This window comes from Pteropus medius, unplaced genomic scaffold, assembly GCF_902729225.1.
Source record: "Pteropus medius unplaced genomic scaffold, Ma_sr-lr_union100, whole genome shotgun sequence".
NCBI lineage: Eukaryota > Metazoa > Chordata > Mammalia > Chiroptera > Pteropodidae > Pteropus > Pteropus medius.
Window position 1 is genome coordinate 4068049 of NW_024354875.1, and position 13182 is coordinate 4081230.

General features: G+C 38.9%; 2 protein-coding genes across 17 annotated transcripts in view; one reads left to right on the forward strand and one right to left on the reverse strand.

The window, feature by feature from the left end:
* The first annotated feature begins 1746 nt into the window (after positions 1 to 1746).
* Positions 1747 to 8555, forward strand: TM4SF20 (transmembrane 4 L six family member 20). Its single transcript, XM_039855883.1, has 4 exons — positions 1747 to 1942; positions 3481 to 3546; positions 5869 to 6020; positions 7684 to 8555. The coding sequence occupies exons 1-4, from the start codon at positions 1763 to 1765 to the stop codon at positions 7994 to 7996; spliced, it is 711 nt and encodes a 236-aa protein (XP_039711817.1). The 5' UTR covers positions 1747 to 1762; the 3' UTR covers positions 7997 to 8555.
* Positions 8556 to 12206: 3651 nt separating this feature from the next.
* MFF (mitochondrial fission factor) overlaps positions 12207 to 13182 on the reverse strand; it is a 28429-nt gene continuing 27453 nt past the window's right edge. For all 16 annotated transcript variants that reach the window (XM_039855882.1, XM_039855881.1, XM_039855874.1 and 13 more), the window contains one exon: positions 12207 to 13020. In XM_039855882.1, coding sequence (XP_039711816.1) covers positions 12889 to 13020 — 132 coding nt within the window. In that variant the 3' untranslated portion in view covers positions 12207 to 12888. The remainder of the gene's footprint in view (positions 13021 to 13182) is intronic.

The following is a 13182-nucleotide window of genomic DNA, read 5'->3' on the forward strand; positions in this document are numbered from 1 at the left end:
CTCAAAAATTGTCTACCATGCTCCTTCTCTTCAGTTATAAGCTAATTCCATTTTTAGCTTTATCCTTACATATCTTCCCCTTCATAAAGTACAGATGACATTTCTACATTTTTACACAATTCTTCAGATATTTTAGTCCCAAGTGTAAGGAGTACCCAGCAGTAATAAGTTCTACTATGACCACTGATGATGCATGCTAATTACTAGTTTTGATTTTCCAGCAAACGGCCTAGAAATCAGACTCTTGATTCTCATAGTCAACCAGTACAGGTCCCTGTGAATAAACCAATACCTAAACAGTTCTTTAATTCAACACCCGATGAAGACGAGAAAAGGATTTGAAATTACAGAGCCCACGATCTAAAATAGGTGACTATCTCTTCATATGCAGTCAATTCAGTAATAAACATATAATTTATTTGTATAATATTATAAACTACATAATCATCTAATTTGTATAACTCCCATGCAGAAGTATACGAATCATAAAACAGAAGTATCTCCCTGCTCTCAGCCCCACTGTAGTGTAGAGCTCTGTAGTGATGTTCTTTCAGTCACTTTTAGTGTTTTGTGCGCTGTGGTGATGGGTAGGGTATTTTTAATCCATTTGGTACATACAGTCATTTTCTGCTTGGAGCCCACATGAGAGCTAATGTTTCAGTGTCTGTTACCAGGCACACCCAGTGTAAGATGTTTAATATGCCCTCCTGCTTCTGTAGGATGGTGTATAAGCCCATTATACCGGAGCTTATGGCCTCCACTTCATGAATGACTAATTTGGCCAATAAAATGTGAACAGGAGTGATGAGGATCTCTTCTGGACAGAAACGTTAAGACTGAGTATGTGGCTCATCACATCTTTTTACTCTGTCTCTGCTATTGTTGAAGCCTGGTTAGAGATGCTTGGTACCTCTGTCAGTCTGGATCTCTCAGTAATTCCCATGAGAAAAGCTCCCTTGTCATCCTTGATGGACGATTAGCATAAGGGAGAACTTTTGTATTTTAAAAGCCTATTCTAATTGACAGATGTTTTCTCGAGAAGCTAGGAAGACAATAGGGAATCTTGGTGCAGAAATGTACTGTATGGGACCAACCAAGTGCTTAAGGTTCCAAGAGAATAAAACGTGATGCTCTCTCCTCTGGTTTTTCTCTGATTCCCATGCTTCATTCTGGTTTCCATATTTGAACGCTGAAGTCTGGTAGCATTAATCAAACCTCCACGATTTTGTGTATTCCCTAAAATTTTGACTAATCAGGAACATTTTCAGCACAAGAAATATTTTTCTTTTAATCTCATATCTGTTCATTTTCTTATTGAACAATTTCAAAACCAGGAACTTCTATAGCTGATAATAATGTCAATATGACAGGAAAAAAAAAAACAGTTTATATTAACTGAGTATTCCTGTTTTCACTTTTTATAAGATATACTATTAATATATGTTAGAGGAGCATTTCTTAACCCCTCCTTTTTTGGGGGTTTCAGCTGCCTAGTTTCACTCATAAATTTATCTAACAGAAACTCTAGATTTTTTTTTTCCCGCCTTCCTTTCCTCATCCCGTCGTTATATACAGTTACTCTTACTTCCTTTAACTGTCTTCACGATAATGTCCTTCCCTGTTGGACTTTGAACTACTTCCCGAAAATAATTTTTCATAAACGCTAAACATTAACCAGGCTGGTAGGCTCAGGATAAAAGGCAAGACAGTGCCACACGAACAGCCACTTTGACAGCATTTCTAACTGAACCAGGGGGTGACCATGACCTGCTGTGAAGGATGGACCTCCTGCAATGGATTCAGCCTGCTGATTCTACTCTTGTTGGGAGTAGTTTTCAACATAATACCTATAGTTATGGAAGCAGTTGAAGACCAATCTTTTCAAAACCCCATCTCTTGCTTTGAGTGGTGGTACCCAGGAATTATAGGAGCAGGTGTGATGGTGAGTACCATTTGATTTGATGTGGAGATCTGCCTATTTTACCAAACTCCTAAAGACCACCTTTCAACCTTACAGCTATGTCTTGACTTAGGATACAGTGAGGAGTGGTGGCATGATATTCGTTTATCTTGGTTATCAGTAAAGAATGACAATTTAAACAAATTAAATATGTAGTATAGGCTAGGGAGCTTGAGCAAAAAAAAAAATTAAATTGATAAAAGTTGGTTGGGTTATTACCTATCACATTTCTTCGCATGTAGGGCTGCTCTTCCAAGTTCTTTACTGTTAGGGATCTTTTGAATTCATTCTCTCAACTTTCCTTTGCCAATACCACTCTCAAGGTATTCGCAGGAGATACAGTAGGAGTGGGAAGTGGTCAATAGGGATAAGAAGAAACATGTCATGCACAATGACTGTCCTGGATGGTAATCATGCTACATGAACATGGCATTGCCTACACCAAAGGGAATTAGAACCTAAAACCTTGGCTCTCTGACCTCAGGGACTTTTGACTCAGACGTTCCATACAGCCCAGAACATCATAGTGCTTGTTTTATGTTAATTTTATGAATTGGTCTATGTTGATATCTGCAGCAGAGCAGTGTAACATAGAAATACCCAATGGACCTGATCATTGAATCACTTGTCACAGATTTATAGACCTTCTCCTGGGAATTAACCTTACGGCTAAAACTTCTTAAGTGGGAGGAAGTTATTTACATTCCACTCTTCGGTGATACAAAATTTCTCCCAGTAAGAATTTCTAGTCATAGCTGCTGACGAGATATGACTAAAACTATCACCCTGAGCCCCGAGAATGCGATGTAATTTCTTACAGCTTTCCTTAGCAATATGCATTTCCCTCGACACAGGATGCGATAAACACGAGATTTCTGAACATTGACATAAAGAGAGGTCGTGACGTATCGTGGATAAAGGAGCAGAAGGGAGAATGTGGAACTAACATAACACTCAGACCCTGAGTTGGGGACCTAGCGAGATGGTGGTGACTCTGGGGGCGAGAGGAAAGTTAGGGAGGTGGGGAGAAGCGGTGAGAGGATTCTGACTTCCCAAATGCCAGGAAACAAACACATCGGTTTCCTTTCTGGATGCTTGTCAGATGAATTCAGACAAATCTGGGGAAATCGGATAAGTGGCTGCAGATTATAGGAACTAATAAAAAAGAAAAGTGAATTTTAGATGGTGCAACCAATTCTTCCAGAAACATTCCTTCCGAAATAATGAATAAATAGCTCATTCTATTTAAAATTCAAGTTCCTCTAAAGATGACTCAAAGTAATGTGGATCAAAGAGTTTGAAAGGGCTCTCCTGAAATCCCCGCTGCTCCCCACTCTTTTATCTTTATGGATGAAGTGGGGGGTCACAAGGTCCCCGAGATAAGAGCATGGGCAGATTTCCTTCTTGTTCTCTTGAGCCTCAATTTCCCACAGCTGGTGGTAAACGAAAGGCAGAGATTACTGCTTTTTCATCTGATGACAAGTACTAATACTTCTCTTTCCTGTTGATGTAATTTCCAGGTCATTCCAGCAACGACAATGTCCTTGGCAGCAAGAAAAAGAGCATGCTGCAACAACAGGACCGGAGTGAGTATGGTTACCTGGGTCTGGGAGCAGAAGTGTGTAAACAGTTGTTGACACCTAAGCCAAGCCACCCAGTTATCGGTAGCTGCCACATCCTCCTATGGTTTCAGTGGCAGGACTACCATCTTAGAAACATGCTATTTAGAATGATTACAGGATAATATCGAAAGTGTGAAGTTTTTGTTTTTTTTTTTAAATAAAAATATAGCTTTGAACCCAGCCTCAGACATTTCCTCAATCTTCAGCTTCACCGCTCTAAAGGTTTTCAAAGAGCTGTCAGGGTATTCAGAGCTGTCATCAATTTCCTAATACTAAAACACTTGTTACTTTTATGGTGCCTATACAATACTTAGGGAAAATGTATCATCAGTTCTCTCCTGCATACGAAACATTGGTTTGCTAGGCTCCCAGTGAAAATTGCTCTTATCCAGTTAAAGGGGACACCAGTTGTATTTTCAAACATTTAGTTCATACCTACAATGAATAAGATTCTAACTTAAGTGAAAAGTAAAGGAAATGCTTATTAACCTTCAATAACTATGCTCAGAACACTTTCAAATATGCTATCTTATTTAATTCTCTCAAAACTATAAGTGAGAAATACTGTGATCTCTGTTTTTCTGACCGAGAAACGGATCTTCAGAGAAAGGACTTAACTTGCCAGCGTAGCACAGACAGTAAGTGGGTTTTTATCTGAATCGTTCAGACTCCACGATTCACAATCCTTACACTATTTATGCCGTGAACATTGTTATTAATAATCCTCTAATGAAGGGGGCAGATCGATAAACAATAGTCACAGTAAATATTCCTGGCCAAGCCTGAGCTTTCAAAGCAACGGTTCTCAGCCTGATGGGAACATTAGAATCACTTGGGAAAATCTTAAAATTACCAAAGATTCTTCATCGGTACTTTTCAAAAGCACCCTAGGTGATTCTAATGTGCTCCCAGAGGTGAGAAAAACTATTTAAAAGGGTACATATTTATTTCCATATTACACATTTATATCCATGACAGTTAGAAAATCGATATTTAAAAAAGTACCTTTTTCTGACATTTGATACTTATGTGGGATTATAATTACTTTGCTAATTACTTATAGTCTACCTTCGTTTATGACACATTCATTGTAGGTATCGAATAAACATTAGTTTCAGTTTCCTCTCCCTGTCATTTTCCTTTTTAAACTATCATAATTTGGAGTCTGACTTTACATTACCTCTATATCGTATTTACGACATTTGTGAGAAAAGTATCCTGAGATATTTCTGAATCCCTAAACTCAAGAATCACAGAATACTTATATGTGCTTTTCTCTCAAATCATATTTCCATTAAGAATCTTTTCCCCCTGCCCATATCCCTTCATGACAAATGGTTCATCTTTTCAATGATCGTTTTCTTTCCTTCGAGGACACAGATGAAAATAACCGAACCACTTTTTCATGCAGGTGTTGGGCTTAAGACACCAGGAGGTTTTGCTCCGCCATACTAACCTTGAAGATAATTGGAACTCAGGCTTCGGCGACATTACAGATTATTACATACCGAGGAGCCGCCTCCTGGAGTGCCAGGGACGGGGGACACTGTAGAATACTATTAATAGTAGCAGTGCTAACTAATCAAAATCATTAGTTTATATTGATTAGGTGCAATTAATCATTAGCCACTTTTCTTACTTGGAGGCGGCCATGCGAGGACTAAGGTTTAAGTCAGACCCCATATCTTTCAAGCACAGATAAGACCAAAGCATCCTAAAAGTTACCAAGGCTAGATCTTGAGAGGGAGGGGAAGAGGTCGTCACATAGGCTTACCCCCCGTTTTAACTGTATCCTACTATTTCCCCTACTTTAATCGTGCCTTGTTCCTCTGTTCATCTAATTACTGATCTGGTTTATGAACGCTTCGGTTTCGCTGAGTTATTCAAGTGAAGCCCCACACTCTAAGGGAAATACAGATCTTGAAATCACTTTCCGAAGCCGGGCCCCTCCACAGTGATGAGAAGGTCAAGAATAGATGACCGAAATCTAAGCGTAGTGGCGCTGCTCGATGAACAAATTTAGATGACCTGTACAGGACCGTGCCCGATCCCGTCTGATTTCAGAAGTAGCGGCAAGACCAATAATCTTTTAGTGAGTCTAATCAAATGGCAGAGACTTTGTCCTCTGTCTTTTACAATTCACACCTAATCAAATTAGGATCATAAGAGCTACGACTATAAGGTGAATGGCAGCAGTGGATTCAAAAGACTGCATATGCTGCTGAAACTTGAAACAGACCAAAAACATGTAGTAACATGTGCGAATGCACCTACTTTATCTTTCAGATGCTGCTTTCATCTTTCTTGAATATATTCACAATCATTGGTGCTGTGTATTGCATGCTGGTGTCTCTCCGGGCTCTCTCCGAAGGTCCTCTCATTTGTAACTCTCACGGCAACAGCACTACCAGTTGTGAATTTTCATTTAAAAACTTACGGTGAGTAACCTGACTTTCACTGCTTATCTTACACAGCAGCGGCTAATTATATTAGAATACGGTAGTGTTGACGTAGTGCCATGTTTTTTCTTTTGATGAAACTACTGGAGCAGATTCTCAGGGATGAAGCACATTAATACCAATGGGCACAATCTCATGAACATGGAGCTATCACTACATTTAGAATGCATTGGGTATGTTCTTGTCTAAAGGAAGTAACTGACTCAGATGGCTTATCCTTGTCTTTCAAAATGGCTGCATACATGCATATGTATAAAAAAGTTCTCTAAGTACACACCGGAAACTTGACTTTCCTCCTTGGAGAAGGGAAATGGAGGACACCGTGTGGAGAGTATGGGAGCACTGACTTTCTACACTTCTGAACTACCTGTGTAAGCCCTAAGCATAGATCACCTTTATACTTTAGAAACGTGAATAGAAACACGATAAAATTTAGAGCCTTACCTGTGAGCCCTAAAAGAAACCAAGCAGCCGACAGATTCATGCAGACATCGTATAAATAGATGGTAGGCATAAGAATGAACCAAATGTTTAAGTCATGTGGTAACAAATAATACTGGAAAGTTACAAGTAAATAGTTTCAATCTTGTAAGACAGTTGTGCCTGCATCTGAGCACAATTTGTAAAACTGGAAGAAAAGAACAATTTACTAGCTATCTTTATGTTGCTCGGGCTGGAAAATAACCAGATCCTCCCCCTTTTCTCTTATCTTACAGACAAAAAAAAAAAAAACTCTCAAAAATACCATACCACAGTTAAAATGAATCAAAACCCAAAGAAAACTCCCTTTACCAACAGATCTGATATATAAAATTAGAGCTTTCAACCACAGATGCTATGTGCATTCATTCCTCAGCAGATGATGACTCAACACGTATCGGGCACCAGGCTCAGCTCTGGAGAAAATGGCACTCGAGGCTTCCCCACTCTGGCTGGGGTGACAGTTACAGAGAGTAAACAGAGAAGTGACAGGGTCCCTGGGCGTGCTGCACACTGCAGAAAGCACGCTCATCTTCCTTCCACGTGCTGGAACACTGGTGTTTTCCCTGGCTGGATGTCAGTTGCTCGAATCTGAAACACACACTCTCCGAGAACACGAGTCCTGTTCTGTCGTAAACCGAAGAAAAATCATCTCAGGATACATGTGTTAGGCTAAAAGTTTCTCATTTTCCATGCGTCGTTACGAGGGGCACCAGTCACTTTCATCGGAACATAGTCAACACGTCTTTTCTGAGTCAACTTTGTACATCTGGTTTAAGAGCCAATGTAACACCATGGGTTGGCACCGAGCTCCTTGATCTTGGTATCTTTAGCAAGTAGAAAAGCGTCTGCTTAAATAGGTTGAATGACACGCAATCGATCATCAACCATTTTTGACAGACAATTTTGTATGGTTCAACCTAAGAGCAAGCACTATAGAAATATCTGTTGGATGATGGGATACAAGATGAACATAAAGTTTTATAGCTATTCGAGTACATGGACACGTGCTCAGAAACCCTGACCTTAGCTGTTAAATTTCTGGGCACAGTATTTCAAAAGTACTTCGTTTTATACTATTCTTGTCCCTTTCTGGGCACAGTATTGCATCCTTCTGATGGCCAGTGATATTCCTGAATATCTTCTTTCTTTCATTTTTCAGTGACATTCATCCAGAATCCTTCGATTTACAGTGGTTCCTAAATGAATCTTGCATAACTCCTGAAGGTACCAACTATTCCACCGTAAATAATGACACCAGGGGCAGCGGCTGGGGAACATCATCAGTGGCTGACTTAAACTTCAATTTGGACTTGAAATCTAAACAAGGCAGATATAGGACTGTCCATTTCTCGGTGTTCTTAGGTCTACTGCTGGTGGGAATTCTCGAGCTTCTGTTTGGGCTGAGTCAGACAGTCATCGGTTTCCTGGGCTGTCTGTGTGGAGTCTCTAAGAGAAGAAGCCAAATTGTGTAGTTTAACGGTAATAAAGTGGAACACTTAGTAGTCTGAATCATTCGTGAATGACACTTACGAGATACTCTTCTAGAAGTTAAAAGTTCAGTAATGGAACGTTACCTAAAAAGTTGTAGGAATCATTTTAGTCCACAGGGTTGTCTTTAAAGTCACCTTTAAGGTGATTTAAAAAAAATATCAAACTTTTACATAGAAAGCACGTTGGTAAATACATAATACTTTCATATGGAAAAGGAAGCATCATCAGTGGCTGACTTCAGGGAACGGTGGAGTGAAGCTTTCAATTTTTGTCCCTTTCTGTACTATTTGAATTTTCCTGTGTGTGGAGTGGAGATGGGAGACAGGGAAGGAGAGGGGACAGGAAGGAACAAAAGGGGTCCCGGAAGTGAAAGCGTGGGACTTCTTTCTACTCTAAGGACGAATAACAAACGTATCAACTGAAAACATATCAAGTTTGCAGACTGAATTCCTACCTTCCAGAAATTCCAGGGAAAGAGACATCCTCAGACAGATTCTAAAGGGAGGACAGTAAACAAGACAATAGCCCTCTGTTTTCCATAGGAAAGATAAAAGGTGGGATGGGTTGAGGTAACCATTCTAGCCTAAAGAACACGGGGATAGGATTCGATTAATGTATTCTGCGGCCCCTGTTGATATCGCTGGGGAAAACTGTACAAGGATTGATTAAGGGATGTTAAAGACTTATTAATTTTTTATGTCTGATAATGGTTTTATGGTTATACAGAAAAATGTCCTTACTTTTTAGAAATGCGTATCTGTTTGGGAGAAAATGTCATGTTTTTAAAATACTTCAGCCAGAAAAATAAAGCAATGGAAAAATTTTAATTGTTACATTTAAGTGACAGGTGATTCATTACACTCTTCTGTTTTCTTCTATTTGCATTTTTTTGTAATAATTAAAAAACAATAAAAACCCAAGAAAAAATCAGCCTTTCAAAAGCTGGTTTCTATGTATGACAATCTGTAAAAGACAGAATAACAAAAGTGTATTTACCACATTAAAATGTTATATAACAGACAAAACTAAAAATCTACAATTTTCTTAATGTGAGCATTCCTGCACTTTAATTATGTTCACTGGGCTTAAGGTTCTAGAGAAAAACTTATATTGTAGCTGCCCTTCAAAATTAGTAACATCAAGAACCTAAAGGCATTTTTTTTCTGAATCCATTTGTATAAAGACCTTCTCCTTACCCTCCTATAAATATCTATTTATCCTTAAAGTTTAGCTTAAATTTCTCCTACTGGAGAAGCCTTCCCAGAGTGCATAATTCCAACGAACTAAGCTAGCACTTACCCAAACTACTATTAGCATACCCGTCACAACGTCACATAAATGTTTCTGCTTGTACATCCATCACTGTAAGAGATTTATGAGAACAGGGACCGCCACGTGCTCCCAACACATTTATTCATCAGCTCTTTCCTGCTTCAGGGTAGTGAGGCCTCTCCTCTGCCCGGACCCCCAAGCCCCACCCGTCTAATCTCTGGCTAAGTCTTCAGACTGCAGCACAAATATCGCTTCTTCCAAGAGGCCTTCCCTAACCAATGAAAAGCAGGGTTCCCTTTACTCTGTCCTTTGGCAGTCTTTCATTTACTGTACTGACCACAGTGGTGACAGCATTTTTATTTGTGCTTGTTTCTTAAATTCCACTCTCCCTCATAAGACCATAATAAGCTCCATGGGCATAGGGATTTTTTTTTTTTTTAAATTTACTCCTGGTATGCTCAGTATGAAGCACAGTGCCTGATACAAAGTAGGGCCATTATAAAGACTTTGTTGAATGAATTGATGAATCCTATCTTTAGTATTCAGCTTTTAGTGAAGACTCAATGCTTAGTCATTGAATGTCACACTACTAAAAGCCATAAAATTAAAACACAAGTAAAATGAACACAACAGCTTACTTTATGTAACTGACTGAACAATACAAAGGTCAGTGATGGTACACATGATCTTCTCAGCACCCTAGAAATGGGTATGAGAAGACCCCAGTTCCCTACAGGGTCACAAAGAGACAGACTTAAGCCTCCCATTTCACAGGGCAAAAGAAAGGATGGTTTGCAATAGCACAATGAGCTAGCTGGAATACCTGGTAAGTTCTTTCTTTGCTATTTTAGTCTTGTGGAAACTGTGGCCATGAATTAAATGCCTAAAAGCCTATGGGCCACTTGTGGTTAGATATCTTTTGCAGACATGCGTCTTTGTTCTGGCACGTAAACTTACAATCGCATGTTCGTGTACACACACACACAAATATGCATTTAGCCATTTACAAAGCTCAGTTTTTTTCTCGCCTTCATCCTCATGTTTGATCTTGTTTTGGAATCTTTAGTTTTATTTTTTTACTAATCACTCTCTCCTCTCCTATATTTCAAGTTGCCCTTCCTCAATAATAATTGTTAAATCTAATTCTTTAATAAACTTACTCTCCTACTCCACCATTAATCTGCTAATTCCTGAAGAGCAGGGTTTGCGGCGTACTTGTTGTAACCTCTTAGGTCAGTGCTGTGCACACACTAGTCTCTACTCATTGACAGTATGTGTAAGAACATCTGTAACACTGACATTTTAAGTAAAAGAACAGTGACTGACAGTAAATTAAACTTTTCCAAAATTGAGGCCCAGAAAGAGCTCCATTTCAACATTGAATATAAGCAGTAAAACGGACATCCATGCAGGAAAGGAAAGCTCTGAAAATATACTGCTTGCATAAAATTATCCCTCGAAGTGTAAATAACTTGTAAATGCTCCACCAAGTATTCCTAGCAGCAGAAAACAAAAGCGAATCTTTAAATACAGTTCTGAACAGTGTGACAACATACTTGCTGTACTTAGCTGTATGACACCACTGAGAGTGTTGGGATGGTCACTGCTCACTGGCCCCGCCTGTGCACCCTTCTCCTGCTGCTCTTTCCTGCACCTGCAATTTTTGCTTCATTCTCTGCTTGTTGAAATCCTACATATTTTTCAAAGCTCAGCTCAAACACCTAAGAAGTATTTCCGGACTATCCTGACCAAGAGTGAATGTGTTCAACTCCAAAACCACGAAGTCCTAGGGGAGGGAGGCAGCCGAACAGAGTGCGGCTTTGGAGTTAGATTTTCAAGCTCTTCTATTTTTAGATTTGTGACAAGGTGAACACGTTTGTCGTTTGTCATCCTCTTTTGAATGGTCAGTTAACTTCTAAATTACCGTTTCACTGAGGAAGTTGTTTTTTGAGGTCCTGGCCTCGCGCAGGAGTCTCCTGTCACACAGCTGGTGCCTGCCCAAGACATGGAACTGTGCCCCTGCCCGCCGGCACAACCATCAGGGGGATAGTTCTAAGTTTCCAGTGTTTGCTAAAAATCAACAAGGAGAAAATAGCTTTTGTTTGCTTATCTTCCGGAATTTCTATTTTTATTTCATTTTTGGCCTTTGTGGACTCCTTTTCAAGCCTGCCCAACCAAACTGGTGTCAATTTTATCTATTATTTTTATCATTTTTGTGCTTTCAATTGGGAGAATCACTCACAGAGATTTCCTTGTGACATACATGAACCTACAATTAATTACATCATTAGGATATTATAAAAGTCAGAGGACACTCACGTGTATAAAAAAATGATCGTCAAACTCATGACAAACTAGGAAGTAAAGGGGAAAGTCCTTTTTTTTTTTTTTGAAAGATGGGGAGAAACAAGAATAGAATGTTAAATCTGTCTATATCTAGGGTATTTCCCTCAACTGCCTTTCCCAAAACTCACTGCCTTGGTAGAAAGATATTGAAGATGTGTGGAGAAAACTGTAAACCTCATTAATATTCTACCTATTTTTGAATCAAAAGTAGGAAAAAAAAAAAAAGTTTCAGAACTAAAGGCTTCCAGGACTTGTTTCACTGGTACATTTAATTCTCACAAGACTTAGTATATTAGCTAAATACTACAATGGAAAAAACATACACAACTCAAGGTATTTTCGTCTACACATTATAAATATCACTTATGAGAAAACCACTTGTAACGTGACCAGCGCCTACCACTGTCAGGATGAGGGTCTGACAGGAAGCACAGCGGGTTCTCGCTACCTGTCAATCATAAACTGCACTGCTCGCTCCTGAGACAGAAAGACTCAGGTTCACGTACGGTAACATGATACGGAATGCAGCTCACAGCACAATGTGATGAAACAAAATCTTTCCATAAACAAATATTGCTTTGGTTGACAGTTTATTAAATACACTACATTTGTACCTTATTCTGTTTTTTTAATCATTCACACATGAACTTATTAAAAACATATTTTATAGAAAACCATCTGTAAAACTAAAATAAAAATGCACATTTTACACACATATTAGGTACACTGCTGAAAACATTAGGAATTTTTTTAATAAAGGTGATCATGAAACATGAGGCGGCTTGATTTCATTAATTTGGACACCAGACCATGACTTCAGGAGTTAATGCTGAAATGTGGCTGGATGCGTGTCTATTAACAAAACTGCTTGATAGTGTTTGAGAAACAGGACAAAATAAAGTATTGCCTTTCTTTTACAGATAGTTTTCTAAATTCATTCTCTACCCCTCTCCCATTCAGAGAATTGTGCAGACTGATGAGGTGAAAAATTAATTCCTTTAAAAAGAACAGACTAGAGCCTATTTACAAAACATGCAAAGGGAGAATTTTAAGTAGGTGTTACTGCAGAACTGTTAAAAGTGAATGCAGCTAAGTGACAGAATATGCCTTCATTTCTCCTTCCTTTCTGAAAGAAATACATTTTCAGGGCATGGACTATAAAACGGCATACAATGCAAACACAGAAACCAAAAAGTTTGCAAATTCTTTATATTTGCAGCTGTTGAGACAGTATTTTCGAGAGCCGAGGGTACCTCTAGCGGCGAAACCAGAGCCAGCTATTAAGCAGCCAGAATGCTACAGTAATTGAATACATGACCATTTCTCTTTTAGCACGTTCTTTGTTCTCTTCTTCTAGAAGTTGTAGACGTCTATTTAGTTTGATTATCTAAATGAAAAGCAAAAAACAACAACAAAAACAAAATAGAAGCTTTAATGCATGGAGTCATCAGATTCTTATACAGTAGTATGATTTGTCAGAAGAATTATAAACACGGAATGTCTCCGTTGGAGTAAAAGAAACAAAACTATATACAGAAAAATGTTACTC